The sequence below is a fragment of the Nyctereutes procyonoides genome, unplaced genomic scaffold (assembly GCF_905146905.1).
Source record: "Nyctereutes procyonoides isolate TBG_1078 unplaced genomic scaffold, NYPRO_anot_genome, whole genome shotgun sequence".
Classification (NCBI taxonomy): Eukaryota; Metazoa; Chordata; class Mammalia; order Carnivora; family Canidae; genus Nyctereutes; species Nyctereutes procyonoides.
In genome coordinates, this window is record NW_026575025.1 from 2,493,190 (window position 1) to 2,512,786 (window position 19,597).

Sequence of the window (19,597 nt, forward strand, 5' to 3'; positions counted from 1 at the left end):
TCTGCCTTCAGCTCAGGTCATGATCCCAGGGTTCTGGGATCTGAGCCCTGCATCAGGCTCCCTGCTCAGGAGAGTCTCCTGCTTCCCCTGCTTGTGTGTGTGTGCTCTCTCTCTCTGTGTCAAATAAATAAAGTCTTTAAAAAAAAAAAAAAAAAAAAGAAAAACTAAAATGCAGACATGAGAACTCTTTAAATCATAGCAGTTTGGGGCCTTTATTGTAAGGACCTATTGTGCTGTTTATAGAATAGTATATTAATTGATGTAATCATACTTCTGAGTATCAATCAAAGCTGACTTTTTTTTTGTTTAAGAAGGCAGGTAAGTATATAAGAAGTATTTTATGACTAAAAATTTTTAAAGTACTTCAACATTCAAAAAGAGGGACAGATTTTTTAGTTATATGAAAAATTCTTTTGGGGAACAGCTTATTCCCAGATGCTTTTAGGAATCAGCCTTCTGATATTTTTTATCCTTCAAATTTTTCTGTCCTAGTTATTATCATCTTTGGGCAGTGATGCTTTTAGAAGTTGAGCTAGGTTAGAAGATGTCCATTTTTCTTTCTTTTTCATTTATTTGGACTTCTCTTTTCCCTGGTAAAGGTCTTATTAAGTATTCTGGTAGCACTCTCTTTCCCAGAGGAACCCAGGTAGGTAGAGTTTGTGTTGTTGTTTCTTCATTTCCTTACTTTCAAATACTAAGCATCACTGCCCCACTGAGTACACCCTCCTGCAGAGAAGGCAGTGGCAGAGTCAGTAGCTGATACTAGCTTCCTTTTGTGGTAAGAACCAAACCAACAGACTTGCCAAATCTGTACTTTGCTGTATACAAACAGGCCTGTTTTGTTATGGGAGCAGCTTCTTTCCAGGCCTTTTGGGACTCTATAAACGATGATAACATTTTAGAGGGATATTTGGCTTTTAGAGCATCCAGCTTGTTTAAATTGCTTTTTTAAAAGCTCCCATCCCCATCCCATCTCCAGATTTGTTAAAAAGCGGGAGTTTTTAATTTCAAACACAAAGTGCTAGTTTGATTTATATGTATATATATATATATACACATATATTATATGGACCAAATAAGTAATCCATATATATTATATGGATCACAGAAGCTTTTGATCTCTTCTCATTGTGTGGTGTTCCTTTTTTAGGGTGGACTTAAAACTTTAGATTTTGGGGGACAAGTCTGATTAGCCATAGTGGATTAATATGTAAGACTGATGGCTCTTTTTCTCTCTTTATTACCAGAAACTGGTTGCTCAAATGAAGCAGGATCCACAGGTAAAATACTACTTTAATTTATTTAATTTTTAAATTAAAATAATTTAAAATAAAATACCCGTTAGATATTAAAATACAAACCAGGAACTTAAGTTTTGAAAACTTTGTTATCTCTAACAGCAATTATGTTTAGCATATTGATTTTCATGTTATTTTTTTTTGATTTTCATGTTATAAAGGTTTAGAAAAATCCAGTAATTCTGTTATAGTGTAGTTACTATTTCATCTTTGTTTGTTATTTTATGTTAATTTTTTTGAGTATTTTGGGGAACAAATTGAGTTATTACTCTTCATATAGCTTAAATTTCATTTCTGTAAGCCTGCTTATCCAGAATCAGAGTTTTTGAGGCTTCCTGTAGTCTCCAAATTAATGTATATGGCCCCGAATGATTCTTCTCCTAGCTTACACAGTACAGAACACTTAAATACTTAATTCCACTATGATTAAATAATTTCAGAATAATTTTCAAAGAACTTTTAAAAAATTATCTTTGAAAGAACTCTTAAAGAGGGTTTAAAACTACCATATATAATAATCCAACAGATGCTACCTTCTGTTTAAATTCTCATAGGAGTTTTTGACTTAGGTTCATCTCTATCCCTGAAGAGAAATCTTCCTAAAAAGTTATCTTGTCTTTGATGATTACATTTATTGTTCAGGTGGTGTCTCTTTTGTAGCCATTAGACAGTGGGTCCTAAGTTTGAAGAGTGTTTATCAGACTTTCAAGATCTGTGTGCCCACAAATCTGTTCACAGAACACTTAGACTTATTATATATGTGGAAATATATATATATATTTAACTTTGTTAAACATACCATATACACCTCATTGTAAAGTTAAGAAAATTAATTCTTGGATTAAAGAATGGTACTGAAGCAGATTGATTTTTTGGAAGTGGGAAGCATATTCATTTCTCCAAAAACGTAGTACCCAGTGACCTGTTGGGTTTTAACACAGTCCATTGATTCTGAGGGTTGGCATTGATGGCCCACATTGAACTCCTGTTTGACAGTCCTGTTTCTTTGAGAAACTTCTCTATTTTTATTTATTTTTTAAAGTGTATTAAAATTTAAATTATATTTAGGGAACCAAGAGGCAGTAGACCTTAGATTAGTAAACTCTTATATTTAATTTGGTAACCTACATTGTCAGCAACTGAAATATTACTAGAAAATTTTAGCATTTCTGATAGAGTTGGTAGTCATGTAACAGAGCATCTTAACTCAAAAGAATCTGAAGGGGCAGTAGGTTGTTGGACAATCTTGTGAGTGATCTCATTACGGAAGCTTTATATCAAATATAAGAAAGAATGTAGAGTAAACATGAAGGGGAGGATGTGTGTCCCAATCCTGGCAGAAGACTAAACAGGGTGAATCGAAAGAAATGCAAGTGAAACAATGAAGAAAAAGTAGTCTTTTATTGGAATGGTGCTCAGTCTGTTAGTAGGCTGTCCTGCTACATTAAGCATTTGAAAATTTTAATTTTGGATTTTTTCCCCACTTGAGTAAAAAGCAAGCACGCTCAGTGTATCTCATCTAAAATAGTATTCTTTTTTGATTCCTAGAATTTTAGAACTGAGAAAATACCCTGGTAGTCAGTGTGTTAATTTGAATGATGTAGTGTTAAGGCAGTTGCAGCACTGACAGCTTTTCAAATCTAGGCTAACATAACAAATGTACTCTACTAAATAAGGGAGAGGGCAAGTGGAGAAAAAACTCTTATCTTTATTGATAATGCCATTAAGCAGTGTATGTATACTTATTATAACTTCCATTTTCTTGCTTTTGTCTGATTAGTGGAGCTTTAGGTTTTCTGTCAATTGATACTTTCTATAAAGAATAACAATATTTCAATAGGAAGGAATACTATTACAATATAAGATGCTAAAATATAAAACTTGTAATTTGAAACAATTGCAAATGAACTGCCCCTATTCTAGTGGTAGGAGCTACATTTAGGACCTGTGTATTAGGTGATGATAATATAACTATAGTTTAATGCATGACAAATTTGATTGGCTAAATGCTTAAGATTGCTTCATCATTTGTAATACAGTATGCATAAGGTCTTCTTGCTACTATTCTGTTAACAAATGAAATATCTTTCTCACAGATATTTTTTCTTTCCAATCAGAATGCTGATTTAAAGAAACAGCTTCATGAACTCCAAGCCAAAATCACAGCTTTGAGTGAGAAACAGGTAGGGGCAAAAGGGGGGGGGGCATATTTTTAACATTGTGTTCTAAAGATATGTCTGCTTGAGGCTTCTAGGAGAACTGCTATTTTTCCTTATGTGTGAAAATAAGTGTGGGCAGCCAGACTCAGTTTTAATTTTGTTGGAGCTCTGTTTATCTATTTTTATTTTTGGTTGAAATCAGTGTCTAGAGTATCCCATGGGTATATGTTACTGGCAAATATCTAAAAGCAATGTGGCGGGCTGCTGTTAACTGTGTTAATTAAACTCTGTAGTTTACCCATAGGGGAAAGAGGTAAAGAAAGTTAGTGGGAGTATGTGATAGAGAATCTTGTAGTTGCTGGATGTGTCTTGTTAACCTGTTTTAAAGACTTGAGATGACATTTAATTTATCGTGGAGATTGGTTGTAAATAAATTGCTGTAAATGTAGGTCTCCCATTCTGATTACTGTCAAACCTGTATGTTATTCTTTATTACATAGTGACCTATTATGTGAAAAAACTTTGGTGAAACCTTGTTAGATTTATTTGTATAGAGCAAGAGAAAAGCATCTTGCTTTTTCCCCAAAGACATCTGGAAAGTATTCTTTGGAATTTCTTGTATAATGACCGCTACTTCACCAATTCAGGCAGCTCCTGCCACCAGGTGGAGTGTGACAATTGACAGAGCTCTAAGTAAATGTCTATGGTAATCTGACAAAGCATTTGTTTTCTTGTTCCTTCCCTACCACTCTCCCTCTGGTTAAAAGGAGCAGCTTTCTATCTTGGCGTAGATGAATGTTTGAACCAAAAGCATAAGGTGATTTACAATTGATAGTTCCTGCTGGTGACGTCTTATTGAAAATTTTTGACTAAATAGTTCTTAATAATTGATTTTCGTGTGGTTTAAAAATTTTTTTTATTGTGTGCTTTTTAAAAACTTTTATTTAGTGAAATAATAATGAGTAATTTGTTTCTGGAGATTTCTGATTGTGTTTGTATTGTGTATTCTATTGTGTTTTCATTTAACTAGGGGGAGAAATAAATTTTGAGAATTGTATGGAATGGATACGAGTTGCTAATTGTTCAGAATAGGATCTTTTTCCAGGCTGAGTGAACAACTGCTTTTTTTTTCTCCCCGCTCCTGTTCTTTTGCTTCTGTGTTCCCCATCTTGTCTTCTCTAGAGACAGGAGATATTTTAGATTAGGGAATTGCCAAACTAAAATTGGGAGGAGGTAGCATGGTGGAGAACAATTAGTAAGGAAAAATATAAACAGAGTTCATTAGTATGTATTTGGATCTGAAAGTGATTCAGTTCTCTAAAGTCAAAATGATGTGTGTTAGTGAAAGTATTCTAGCTTTAGAATTGTGTTAGCGCCAAGCTTCGTTATAGTTTCAGGGTTAGTTTGACAAGATGCCAATGAATGAGTCACTTTTGCTGAAAAATTCACGTGTTCCAGCAGGGAAAGAAGGTGAGAACTGATTAGTGGAGTTAGGGGGTGGGGGATGCTGTCACAAAGTTACGACAACCTAAAGCTACATTTGGGGAAAATGGGGCAATTGAAGAAATTTACATTTATTTGAAAATTTTGTTTGTGAGAACTGATGTAAAGATTCATTTATTTCTATAATTTTTTATTCTTTAATTTCTTTTTTCTGCTAGGGACCTCACTTAATAGAAAATTGCATCCTTTTATGTTTAGTAGTAAGACATTTCATCAAATGGTAAACTCTGTCATCTGAACTAAGTTTGGATTTTAGAAACCAGAGTATTGGGGTGCCTGGATGGCTCAGCGCTTAAGTGTCTGCCTTTGGCTCAGGGCATGATCCTGGAGTCCCAGGATCGAGTCCTGAATCGAGCTCCCTGCATGGAGCCTGCTTCTCCCTCTGTCTGTGTCTCTGCTTCTCTCTCTGTGTGTGTCTCATGAATAAATAAATAAAATCTTTAAAAAAAAAAAAAGAAACCAGAATATTAAAAAATGGGCTTGGCATCAGGAAAACCTTAGGTGTACAAAGTTAACAGAATAGTCAGAAACTGAAATGCAGTCTTGCAATTTTTAAAATACTTGCTAACTGCTTAAAACAACCTTTTTGATAGAACAGAAAATATATCATTTTTAGGTAGTCTAGTACTTGAAGAAAGCTCAGCAGTAAAGTTCAAAAGCTAGGCCTTCCTCAGGCTTATTTCCAACATAAAACATTGATATTCAGTTTAAAATAGTTTTATTTTACAACAAATGACTAATGTTAAATGCCTAGAATTTTGTTTTTCTTTCTGAAAAGATTTTCTTAGCCTCTGGCAAAACACTGATTTCCTTCTATTTTGATGGCTAAAATCTGAATTACTTTACTCACATGACAAATATTTTAATTTAACATTAATTTTTTTGGTTGTGAGAAAAATGCTAAATATAGCAAAGTTCAAAGAATATCATATTCCACAATTAACAACTTCTAATCCTTTGTTATTTGTTTCTATTCTTTTTATATATGTGTACTTTTCTGTTGTTACTTTTTTCTATATCTACTTGAAAACTTACACCAGTAATAAATGCATACATTCTCTTTTTTTGCTTTATTAAAAAAAACATTGTAGATAGTCATTAATTCTTACAGTGGGCACTCAGTAGTTCTTATTTTTTATTACTACCTCAGTCTTTGATACTTAATCAGTTTCTTCCTCGAGACTATGAAATGTTATGCTCCATTTGGGAAAATACAGTCTTTAGTGAGCATCTTTTATGGCTAAAACTCAGTGAATTTCATTGAATTCTTGGTTAGAAGGTTCCAATGTTTTCTCTTTTTTTTGAATTTTATTTTTTATTAAAGATTTTATTTATTTATTCATAGACACAGAGAGAGAGAGAGGCAGAGACACAGGCAGAGGGAGAAGCAGGCTCCATGCAGGGAGCCTGATGTGGGACTCGATCCCAGGTCTCCAGGATCACACCCCAGGCTGCAGGCGGCGCCAAACCGCTGCGCCACCGGGGCTGCCCGGTTCTAATGTTTTCAAACTGTAACTTGAGATTTTTGAATAAACTCTCCATTGCAGATTTTGAAGTTAGCTTCCTGACTCAAAGGGCTTTAATTTGTGGTTGACAGTTTTAACTCAGGAATCCCCAGATTTGATTGGCTAAACAAATTATATGTTATGGAGCCATTAAAAATCATAGTTTTAAAAATATTTTAATGATATGGAATGTGTTCATGATAAAGCAGTTGAAAAAGCACATGCAGCTTTTATGCATTATAGTCCCATTTTTGAGTGTGTCTTATGTATCTATGTATGTGGGCATGTAAATACGTATAGAAACAGTTTCATTATGAAATGTTGGAAGGGGATGAATTTACATATGATTTACTTTTTAAGGTCTTATGTACATATTTGCTTTAATCCCTACAATAAATTTGTTTCCCTTTTATAATAAGAAATAGACAAGAAACATTATTTCAAAAATTTTTAACATCAAACTTTTGTCTGTTCCAGGGAGAATTAGCATTTAAATATCCAGTGACGTTCTCATGGTATATGAACCACTCTAATCAGAGAATCCATCTATTTTAAACACTAGTAATACTGAAGTTTGGAAGCAACTATTAATTTCTTTAACGGGATTCATTCTCGTTCTGCACCCCTCCCTCCTCATTTTGGCATAATTTTTGCTTGTTGGAATAGATATTATATTTGAGCCAACCCACCTATTTGCTTTACTGCTCTGCTTTTATTCTAATTCACTGTATAAACAATCAGTCTTAACATTTCCAAATTTGTTACCTGTTCCTGTGATGATTTACGCTTAAGTTACAGCAGTTGCTTCTTTGATTTCCCCTTCCGTGAACAGTTTGCCACCTCACCTTTCTTCACCTGGTACTCTCCTGGCCAGGTGTGTCAGGTCATAGCATAAATGTTACTTCTTCAGGGGACCTTTCTCCTGTCAAAATGGAACAGTTTCTGTTATGATCTCTTATTGAACCCTTCATTTTTCTTTTATAGCTGTGCCAGTTATGATTAGGTTCAGCTGTGAATGACTGAAAACTAAAAATGAAAATGGCTTTAATAAAGTAGAATTTTGTTTCTCTCTCATGTGAAAGGCCTGTAGGTATACAGATAGTAGTTCCACAGTGTTAGGGAACTCAGGCTCCTCCTGTTCTGTTGCTCTGCCACTCTCAGCATGAAGCTTTCACATTATAGTCCAAAATACCTGCTCCATCTGGTAAGAAAGGGGATAAGCAACAAAAAGCAAGTCCTTTATTTTTAAGGATGCTTACTAGAAGTTGTATGTACCACTTCTAATTAGATCCCATTGGTCAGAACTTAGTTATGTGGCCCCTCCTAGGAGCAAGGAAGGCTGGGAAGTGTAGTCCATTTCAGGTGGCCATGGGCAGATAAAATTCGGAGACTCTGGTTCCATGTAAGAAGGGGGAAATAAATGCTGAGGATAATTAGCAATTTCTGCCTCAATAGCTTATTGCAATTTGTAATTACACATATGTGATAACTGATTTTTAATATATATCTTCCTGAATAGATCGTTAGTTTCATGAAGTTTTAGGGAACATGCTTGTCTTAATTTACTTCTTTATTCTGAGTATAGTATTTGGTGTAATATTTAGCATAAAATAATATTTGGTACAGAAAAGCATTTGTGTTTCTTCAGGGAATTATTTTATTCACCTGATCTTTTTCTCTGTTTGTAAATAATTTTTTTAAATAGTCTAGTCATCTTTCTTTTGATGCTTTTTAAACTGAGAGTACTATGAACATCTTACATTTTTGAGTGTTTTTTTTTTAAGATTCTATTCATTTATTCATGAGAGACACAGAGAGAGAGGCAGAGACACAGGCAGAGGGAGAAGCAGGCTCCATTCAGGGAGCCTGACGTGGGACTCGATTCCAGGTCTCCAGGATCAGGCCCTGAGCTGAAGGCGGTGCTAAACTGCTGAGCCACCCAGGCTGCCCTTTTGAGTGTTTTTTAAAAATATGTTCATAGGTTCAAATATTTAGTGGCCTAGCTAGGTTATAATTAATTATTCCTCTAATATTTGACAATAGGATGTTTCCAGTTTTTTGCTGTTAGAAATATTGCTATGATAAAACGCACATATGAATCTGTTTCTCTCTGATTGCTTTAGGATACATTTTTAGGTGTAAGAATCCTGGGTGTACTGGTCAGATATTGCTGTAATAGTTCTGCATAATAAACCAGTGTTTTATTGAGTGGCTTATGGTGTTTATTTTCATATTGGGTTTGTACATCACCTGGGGTTTTCCTGAATCTAGGCTGGACACATCTACTTTCATGACTTAGGCCCACACACATCTGCTTCAGTCTGTGGTGACTGGCCCTGCCTTCAGGCTACGTGTTGCGTTAGATCTGCTCTGAACCTGTTTACCCTGAGGCCTACCATGAAGGGGCAGCAGCTACCTAGGGCATACCCATTTCATGGTTTATCACCAGAATACCAGAAACAGGCGAAACTACCAAAATACACTTTAAGCCTCTGCTGGCATCAAGTCTTTTAATATCTCATTGGCAAAAACAAATCATGTGGCCAAGCCCTGCAATGTTACATGACAGAGAGTGTGGATGTATAATTTTATAACAGAATATAAAGAATTGAGAACAATAATCCGTCTACCTTACTTGGTTAAGGTTATATAAAGGAACTTTAGTATGTGTGTGTGTATATATATATATATATATATTTTTAAACTTTTACTACTTATTTCCAAAAAGCCTCCAGAAAATGCTGTTATCAGATTAACAGCATATATGACAGTACTTAGTTTTTCCCAGGAGATACCCTGGGGGGGGGGGGCGGCAGCAGGGAAAGTATTTTACTAATGTGGAAGATGGATTAATAGGTATCTAATGCTTTTCTGGAGGTATATTTTTCAAGCCATTTGTCCTTGGTACAGATAATCCATAGTATTCCTTAGAATTCCTTAGAAACATATCAGTTTTAGGTTTTATTTTCTTTTACCCTTTCTCCTATTTTTCTTATTCTTTTTTAGAGAGGTAGATACCTTCATAGTCTTCGGTCTTTGCTACTGGTTTGCTTTTCCAACTCTGTGTTTAAAAATTACAGTCTCTATTCTTTACAGATTGCTTAACCTAATATTAAGATGAAATACTTTACTGGGTTTAATAAATAGTTGCCATTTATAAAACCATTCTCATTTTAAGTTTGAACATATTTTACTAAAATGGATTTGAAGCCTTTGGAAGAGAAGTTTCTGTTCCTATCATAACTAATTATGTTTCTGATCCATAGAACAACGTAATTTAAGCTAGGAAGGTGATTTAAACAATGGACTGTGGATGGGGGAGGGGAAACTCGGAGTTTGAGTCTATTTCTGATTCTGTAACAGAATTTTTGATAGATTCTGAATTAATTTAATATGTCTATTTCCTTATTTATGGAATGTTTAGACAGTGCCTTTTAGGAGTTAATGAACATGTATCTATTGAGTGCACTGAGTATTTTGGAGGTAAGTTCTATTTAAGTGGAAATGGTTAACTTTAGTCACAGTGATTAACATTATCTTATATGGAACACCTTCATCTTACATGTCAAGTGCTACTTTTTTGAAGGACTTAGAACATTTAACACAGTCATGAGTAAGTACATCATTGTGATACATAAATTGGGATGTGGACTGTTTGTGATTTAGCCATGATTATATATATAATGAATCAGTATCTGATTTAAGACTAGAATCCAGATCACTGTATTCTTCATTCAGTTTTATTTAATAAATTCTATTCTGTGGACCTTTATCAAATATTTTTTGAAATAGGACATTAGGCACAATAATTACATTGCCTTTAGGCTTCATTGCTTTGGAGTCAAATAAGTAAATTAGTTCTTGTAGTCTAATAATGGTAACCTGATACATGACTATCTCCAGTCTCTGATGCCAGTGACCAGACAATGTTACCCTTTTTCATTCATAATCAAACTAGTGTGATTGGCTCATCACATTAGAATTTAGAATTGTTATTTTCTTAGAGTAGAGATTCTTAAATTATGGTGGGAATCTGACCTCATCTTTGTCCAGAGTTTAGTAGTTCCCTAGGATTTAGTCAAGTTCATCCCTCCTGCACAATATTTATGGAAAACCTTTGGTCTAGTTGTTTCTTAAGTTTACTACCTCTTGTGTACATAGGGCATCAGTTTCTTCTCCCTTTTTTTTAACCTTTATTCTCAGGGTACAGTTGTCACTATTGCCAGTAGTTGTACATAACTAATCAAAGATTGATAAAGAAGCTTGATAAAGGGGGATCCCTGGGTGGCTCAGTGGTTTGGCACCTGCCTTTGGCCCAGGGCGTGATCCCCGCGTCGGGCTCCTGGCGTGGGGCCTGCTTCTCCCTGTGCCTGTATACCTGCCTCTCTCTCTCTATGTCTATCATGAATGAATAAATAAATCTTTAGAAAAAAAAAGAAGCTTGATAAAGGAACTCCTATTTTAATAATGGGTGCCATGTTATTGTAGGATGTTTTAACGAGTGTGGTGGAGGAAATCAAATAAATTGGTGATTTCTGCCAAACGCAGCAATCTACTTCTCTTAGTAGGTTTGGGCAATCTTCTTAGTTCATTCTAATCATTTATTTTTGATGCTAGCACATGGGATGACTTTTTATTTTATTTTTACTCTTTTTGAGAGGCAGAGAGAGATGGTGGGGGAGGGGAAGCAGGAAGGTTGCAGAGAGGATCTTAAGCAGGCTCCATGCCCAGCACAGCCCACAACAGGGCTCGATCCCACAACCCTGAGATCATGAGCTCAGCCAAAAATCAAGAGTTGGACACTTAACTTACTGAGCCACCCAGGCACCCCATGGAATGACTTTAAATTCAATTTGAAATTCTTAATGCTCATTATCAGATGTTACATGTCTTGACACTGAACTATTAGAATCTACTGTATTTTTTCTTTCTATGCTCATCTCTTACTCATGAAAGAGAGTTTGCCTCAAGCAATGAAAATCTAGTCAAAGTCTAAGTTTTTGGAACTTTTTTCAAGCATGTAGGGACTCTTCACTTTGACACTTTGGAGAACGTTAATCTTAACTTTTGATGGTAGATGATGCATACAACAAATACTTTTTTAAACAGGGCCTTAGCCAGTATAACTGTGACTTCATTAGTAAATTACTTTGTGCTTTTAAATACTCAGTTCCCTTCAATTCCCTTCTCCTTAGGATCTGTGTTTTTTCAAATGTCTTTATCATTCTAAGATTCTGACTCTTCTGTTTATTCCACATATATTTATTATGAGTTTTTTATAGTGAAAGGCCTGCCTGGTACTAGGTCCATGGAGGGTGCAAAGAATGAAAATCTTGCAAATAACGTATCCGATAAAGGGTTGGTATCCAAAATGTATAAAAAACTTATAAGACTCAACACCAAAACCCAAATAATCCAATTAAGAAATGGGCAGAAAACATGGACATTTTTTTTCTAAGATACCAACAGACACATGAAAAGATGCTTGACATCACTCATCATCAGGGAAATGCAAATCAAAATCACAATGAGATAGCACTTCACATCTGTCAGAATGTCTAAAATGGATTAAACTCAAGAAACAAGTATTGGTGACGATATGAAGAGAAAGGAACCCTCATGCACTGTTGATGGGGATACAGGCTGGCACAGCCACTGTGGAAGACAGTATGGAGATTCCTCAAAAAATTAAAAATGGAACTACCCTGTGACCCAGTAATCTCACTACTGGCTATTTTCCCAAAAATATGAAAATAGTAATTTGAAGGGATATATGTGCCCCTGTGTTTATTGCAGTGTTATTTAGCCAAATTATGGAAGCAGCCCATCATTCATCATCAGTAGATGAATGGATAAAGGTATGGTATTCATATACAATGGAATATTATTCAGCCATTAAAAAGAACAAAATCTTGCCATTTGCAGTAACATGGATGGATCTAGAAAGCATTACGCTAAGCGAAATAAGCCAGTCAGAGAAAGACAAATATCATGTGATTTCCCTCATATATGGAATTTAAGAAAGGAAACAAATAAACAAAGGGTAAAAAAAAGAGACAAACCAAGAAACAGACTCTTAACTATAGAGAACAGATGGTTACCAGAGGTGACATGGGTAGGGTGACTGGTGAAATAGCTGAAAGGGATTAAGAGTACACTTACCTTGATGAGCATGGGGTAATATATGGAAGCATTGAATCACTGTATTGTATATCTGAAACTAATATAACACTTGAATGTTAACTACACTGGGAATAAAATTAAAAAAAATGTAGCATGGCATGTCATGCACAAGGATGACATGCAAATTCATGAAGCAATCCATATATTTAGGGCGCTTGAGTGGCTTAGTCGTTTAAGTGTCTACCTTTGGCTCAGGTCATGATCCCAAGGTCCTGGGGCCAAGCCCTGTGTGCGTGGGGGTGTGTGTGTGGGGGTGTGGGGGGGGGTCCCTACTCAGCAGGGAGTCTGCTTCTCCCTCTCCCTCTGCCCCTCCCTCCCGCTCCTGTGCGCGCGCTCTCTCTCTCTTTCTCTCTTTCTCTCTCTCTCCCCCTCTCCCCCTCTCCCCCTCTCCCTCTCCTTCTCCCTCTCCCTCTCCCTCTCCCTCTCTCTGAAATAAATAAAATCTTAAAAAAAGAGAATCTTGCAGTGTTACTTCCCTGTGACTGGTCATCACCTTCAAGATGTTCAAGCTCATTAGCACTGATGGTTTTAGCAGCTCACTCTTGATTGCTCTCTTGTGTCCTTTCCTGCCTTACATATCCCAGAAGTTCACTGGTGTCATTTCTTTATACTAGGCTCTCTCATTTCTCTGTGCCTTTACATATGCTGTTCTCTACAGCAGGAGTTTTCTTTCCCTTTTACTTGGTAAATTCATACTTACTCTTTGAAGACCCAGGGTAAGCAGAGATCCTTGACTTCTTTCCATTCTCCAAGCAAAGCTATATAGCCCTCTTCTGTGTACTCATGGTGTTTGTGCCCACCTCTCTTACTTGTTTTCATTGCACTGTGTTGTAATTATTTGTAAGCTCCTTGAGGATAGAGAATGTGTCTTGCTTGTATTTGTACCCCTCGAGCCTAGTATAGTAGTTATGTAGCAAGTGTTTTTGAATATATAAATTCATTATGCTTTCTCAAGGAGCTAGTAGTCTGGTAAGGTGGCCTATGATGTCCATGCTAAGGCATTTTACCACTAAAAGATTTCCCATTCAAATAGGGAAAAAATATTCTCAATATTGTTTCCTACTTGAATATTTTAAGAAAGTTCAATAACATTTTTAACTGTTTCAGTTCAGAGCAGCTTTATCTTAGTTTCATAAAAGGAAAAATTTTATGAAGTGAAGTAGTATAAACCAGTAAATGAGTTGAGCCAGCAGTCTGGAAACCTGGTATATCTAGAAACAATCTCCTTTGTGATGTTTCTACATCACTTATTTCTGTCTGTTTTATCTTCTTTGGGTTCTCTTTAAACTTATTCTGACCTCCTAAAACAGGCTTACATTTCTTTTATGCTTTAAAAAAATTTTTTTAAAGATTGTATTTGTTTGAGAGAGAGAGACTGTGCACGCGCAAGCAGGGCTGGAAAGAAGCAGACTCCTAGCTGAGCAGGAAAGCCCGATTTGGGGCTTGGGGATCATCACCTGAGCTAAAGGCAGCCACTGAACTTAACTGGCACCCAGGTGCCCCTTATCCTTTTAAATAATAAGAATTTCTTTGTTTCTTAATTTCTTTCTGCCATTGCCCTCTTTGTCTCTTCATCATTAACCTTCTTAAAAAGCTTAATCTTTGGTTAGTTTCTATTTGATGTTATTTTTCCTTACTTATATCCCTTTATCAACCCAGTGCAGTCATTTTCCATCTACATTCTACTCTAATGAGCTCACTGAAAGTTTTAGTAACATAATTGCTAAATCTAAAGTAAATTTTCAACTTCATTTTACTTGAACTAACTCTAGCATTTCAGATTAATGACCATTTCCTTAAGGTTTTCTTCTTCAGAGAACCAAGAACCTTCCTTTCTTTGTTCTTTGACCTCTTTGAATGCACCTACTCACTTCTCTTCCTCAGCCTACCCTTTAAAAATTAATATTCTGTGGTGTTTTATCTTTGTCTTCCTTCTCATCTTGCTTTGTTTTTTCCCCCGGGAGTGGCATACAGCCTCAAATCATCCCTAAATGTCAGTGACCTCCAAATCTTTATTTCCTCCTCCCCTCTCTCCCGAGCTCTAGACAGATGTGCATTTTCAGCTTTTGCCTGTTGGATGTTCCAGAGCTCCATATTCTCCAGATAGAACACCAAATCCACCCCCCTTCAAATCCTACTTCTTCTTTCCCTTTTTGGTTAATGACACTCCCATTTATCCAGTGACCCAAGTGAGACATGGAAGTCATCATGAACCTTTAGTCTCACTTTGAGTCTCTTATCCAGTCCTGTTTATTCAAGCTCCTTAACATTGCTCATGCTCCCCTGCTCCCTTGGATGCAGTTCTGTCTTTATCATCCAGCCTTTCACTATTAACAGGAAGATATAAAAGACACCCCTTATATGTTGGCTTTCCTGGTTGTGACTCTTCAGTAGCTCCTTTTGCTTTGGATTCTAGGAAAAAATCCAAATTCCTTACAGTGGCTCAGAAAACCCCTTATTATCTTTAACCATGAGCCTTTCCGTTGAACTCATACACACCTTGTCCTTCAGATTTGACACATACTTAAGTTTTCTTGGTTATGCTCTATCATTTCTTTGCCCGGAAATATTCTTTCCTATCTTCTCTTTTTAGTATCAAACCTGACTTAATCGTCTGCCCTTTGACCCACAGGCTCATTTACAGGACAGTACAGTACTGAAATAGCCACACATGAAAAGTTGAAAATAACTACAAATATATCAGCATGCATTAATTAGCAAGTAATACATAAGAGTTAACAATACATGCATATTATGAAGTAGTTAACTGAGTAGAAAGATGAATGGAAGGTGAAAAATCAAATTGTAAAACAGATATAAAGTATGATTTATTATTTAAAATAAAATGTTTAAAAAAATGTGTATATGCATCCATGGCCATTTATACTTGAAAATACGTGGAGGGGTTACTGGGTGGCTTAGTTGGTTAAGTGGCAGCCTTCTGCTCAGGTCATGATCTCAGGGTCCTGGGGTTGAGCCCAGTGACTGACTCGCTGCTCAGTGGGGCATCTGCTTCTCCCTCTGCTTCTCCTGCTCCCCCCATGCTGTCTCTCTCTCTTTATCTCTCTCTGTCTCTCAGATAAATGAATAGAATCTTAGAGTGAGAGACAGAAAGAAAATATGTTGGGAAAGTTGTAGATTATTTAGAATTATTTACATGGAGCTGTTAATAGTGATTTCCTCTCAGAAATGTGGGATTCCTGAGAGATGACCAAGGAATTTGGCACTTTTAATTTTTTGTACTCTTTTTATCTATATTTTTTATAAGAACATAGTTTTTTTAAACTACTCAAGTATATAAATACAGAAAATTATACATGTGTATATATTTATGTGTATGTATATATGGCTCAGATACATTTTTGCAAGCTGAAACACCTGGATAACTAGCACCCATGTCAGTCTCAGATTTTACTATAGAAACTACAGAAACTTTTTTGTGCTTTCTTCATTTCATTCTGATTCTCTTCTACCAGAGAAACCACTATTGTGACTTCTAGTAACATAGATTAATTTTGCCTATAAATGAATTCACGTAGGATGTATTTTTTTTGTCTTAATTTATTCAACATTATGTTTAGAAGATTACATCTGTTTCTTTGGAAGTTTTTAAAAATTTATTTTGAAATGTAACAGTCATAGGAAGTTGTCTTTTGAAATTTTAAGTCACTAAAGAAATGAATTTGTTATCTCTCAGATATACCTATCCCTAACATCTTTTGGGATAGTTAAATGTTTTCTCTTGTGAATTGATAGCTTCTTGCTCTGTTTCTCTTTATCACATTTCTTTCTTTTTTTTTTTTTTAAGATTTTATTTATTTATTCATGAGAGACACAGAGAGAGACAGGCAGAGACACAGGCAGAGGGAGAAGCAGGCTCCATGCAGGGAGCCTGATATGGAACTCGATCCCGGGACTCTAGGATCACGCCCTGGGCCGAAGGCAGGCGCTAAACCACTGAGCCATTCAGGGATCCCTCTTTATCACATTTCTTTAACTACTTTTTTGTATGTTTATATCCCTTCTAGATTGTGAGTCTCTAAGATCTGTGTTCCCTTCATACTTAAAACCCATTGTATACCTAGTATTTCATGCACAGTGTTATTTAGAGATTTGTTAAAGAAAAGCAAGAAGTTCTAACCGTGACTGCCATTTACTGACTGGCCTTGTGTCTGTTGAATTTCTCTGAACTGGTTTCCTCATCTGTAATATGGGCGTTATAATTGCCAGTTCAGATGCTTTTGACTGTATGTAACTGAAAGGCTAACTAAAATTAGCTAAAACAATAAATACCTTTATTCACCTAATGAATTCCTAGAGTCGTCAAGTTCAGCAGCTCAGCAACACCATCAGAAACCATTTCTAGTCATCTTCCTGCTCTGCCGCCCTCCGCGTGTCAGCAAACGTTGCTCATGGTCATTGCTGTAACTCGAGGCTTTATATCCTCATCTATGAACATTCTGGGGCAAAAAAAAAAAAAGGACCAGTTATTCTTAAATGTCTCTTTTTAAGAGCAGGGGAAACCTTAGAGGCCTTTCAACAGACTTTGCATCTCATTGACCGACCATTTTTGTCACATGCCAATGCTTAAAGTAGTCACCGGCAAGAAGAATGGATCGAAGCTGATTTAGGTTCAGGAGCTGAGGATTTGCCTCGCAAACGCTTGGAGGCTAGTTACCCAAACAAAATTGGTTTTTGTTAGCATGGGAAGCAGAAGGGATAGAGAATAATGGATGTTATAGAAGCAATCAACAGTGTCTGTCTCCATGTATAACTGTAAATTTTTTCTACTAATGTAAGTTAATTAATTATAATGTATATCTGAAGATGTGTGAATCCTAAAATATTATAAAGTTAAAATATCCATTAGTGCTTATTACTAGTTTTAGAAAAGTTTCCCTTTGCCACCTCAGCTAGCAACCTTCTTTAGGGCAAGGAATGCAAAAATAATTTTACTATTTGCCAAAGCAATTTATTATAAGAAGATAAATCTATTATAGAAGATTATGTAATTTATTTCAAATGTGAGCTATAAATTGTTTTTAAAATTGATATTTAAAATCTTTGTTTATAAACTATATTGTCACCATTGTTATTAATATTCCATGCCTTTGAAGCATAGCAGCCTTGATGTCCCTTTGTTATAATACTTTCATACCTACATCATTCAGGAAAACCAAGTTTACCAAAACCCAGTAGTATTTAAGGATTTCAGTTTTTTAAAATGTTGAACACTGTGACAGGCCAGATCACAGATTCCTGCATTTCTTTCTCCCAACAGATGAGGGTGAGAGAACCAGACAGGAAAAAGAAGTTGACTGTTGGGCCGCTGTCTTCACATGGTAGCTGGTTAGAGAGGTTGCCCTATAAAATTATCTTCACAGAAGACATGTTCCCCAAAATTGATTTACTCTGAGTTCAGGAAGCAAACGTTTGTGAGAATCAGCAAGGATTGGCGAACCTCTCTCTGACTAGCTCTGTCTGAAAATGACAAGAGTGATTATTAGTTTCTGTCAGGTACACCAGACATTCCTTTGCTCTGAAAAATGAGGCCCTAGAAATCTTCAACTAATATGTTTAATTTGTCACCTTTTCTCCCACTCCCACCTCAATCACCTTTTAAAAAAACTTTTCCACCTTTTGTCAAAAAAATTTATATCATTTTGACCAAGAAGAAAACGAAAGATAATCAATTCCAGACTTAGTTCTTTTTATGAACAGTCAATGATTATTGCTGATCTCATTTTATCTAGTGCTTCTGTCATCTCATATCATAATTGGAAAAGAAATCAGGACTCCTGTTCCTGTGGAGTCAGGAGGCACAGATAAACTTATCCTGAAAAGTTACAATGCCTGAAGGAAAAGAATTTAGTGAAATTGGGGGAATGTGTTCATTGATATAACTTGAGTTTTATTTTCCTGAGTGTGTATCTCATTGTAGATTGTGAATGTGAGACAATAGAAGTGTAAGTTAATTCACCTTTTAATTATGAAGGAGATTGCAGCCTTTATTTTTAAAAAAGTATATTACTTTACAGTTAACCTTTTTCATGGAATGTTTATTTGACTTTTAAAATAATCTGGAGTGACTTCAGGCAACCGAAACAAAAGCAAAAGTAAGCTATTGGGACTACACTGAAATAAAAAGCTTCTGCACAGCAAAAGAAGCCATCAACAAAACGAAAAGGCAACCTAGTGAATGGGAGAAGATACTTGCAAATTATATATCTAATAAGGAGCTAATATCCAAAGTATGTAAAGAATTTATACAACTCCTCACCAAAAAAAAAAAAAAAAAAAACCCACACACACACAAAAAAACAAAACCAAAAATCCCATTAAAAAATTGGGAACGAACCTGGATAGACATTTTCCCAAAGATATGCAGATGGCCATCAGACAAATGAAAGGAGGTTCAATATCACTAACCATCAGGGAAATGCAAATCAGAACCACAATGAGATACCACCTGATATCTGTCAAAATGGCTAGAATCAGAAAGACAAGAAATAAGTCTTAGAGAAGATGTAGAGTGAAAAAGAACTTTTGTGTACTGTTGGTGGGAATGTAAATTGGTGCAGCCACTGTGGAAAATAGTATGGAGGTTCCTCAAAAAACAAAAATATGCTCCAGTAATTCCACTACTGGATATTTACCCAAAGAAAACAAAAACACAGGAGGTGTTTTTAGGTGGCTTAGGTGGCTCAGTGGTTGAGCATCTGCCTTTGACTCATATCATGATTCTGGGGTCCTGGGATTGAGTCCTGAATCAGGCCGCTGGCAAGGAGCATGCTTCTCCCTCTGCCTGTGTGTCTGTCTCTTTCTGTGTGTCTCCCATGAATAAATAAATAAAGTCTTTTAAAAAAATAAAACAAAAACACTAATTCAAAAAGATATGTGCACCTCTTTGATTATTGCAGCATTATTTACAATAGGCAAAATATGGAAG

General features: G+C 35.8%; 1 protein-coding gene across 11 annotated transcripts in view; it reads left to right on the forward strand.

Moving 5' to 3' along the window:
* PHF21A (PHD finger protein 21A) overlaps positions 1–19,597 on the forward strand; it is a 191,667-nt gene that overhangs the window by 40,693 nt on the left and 131,377 nt on the right. For 8 of the 11 annotated variants that reach the window (XM_055313066.1, XM_055313027.1, XM_055313005.1 and 5 more), the window contains 2 exons: positions 1,248–1,280; positions 3,395–3,481. In XM_055313066.1, coding sequence (XP_055169041.1) covers positions 1,248–1,280; positions 3,395–3,481 — 120 coding nt within the window. The remainder of the gene's footprint in view (positions 1–1,247; positions 1,281–3,394; positions 3,482–19,597) is intronic. The other 3 variants (XM_055313076.1, XM_055313085.1, XM_055313094.1) reach the window with 1 other exon arrangement.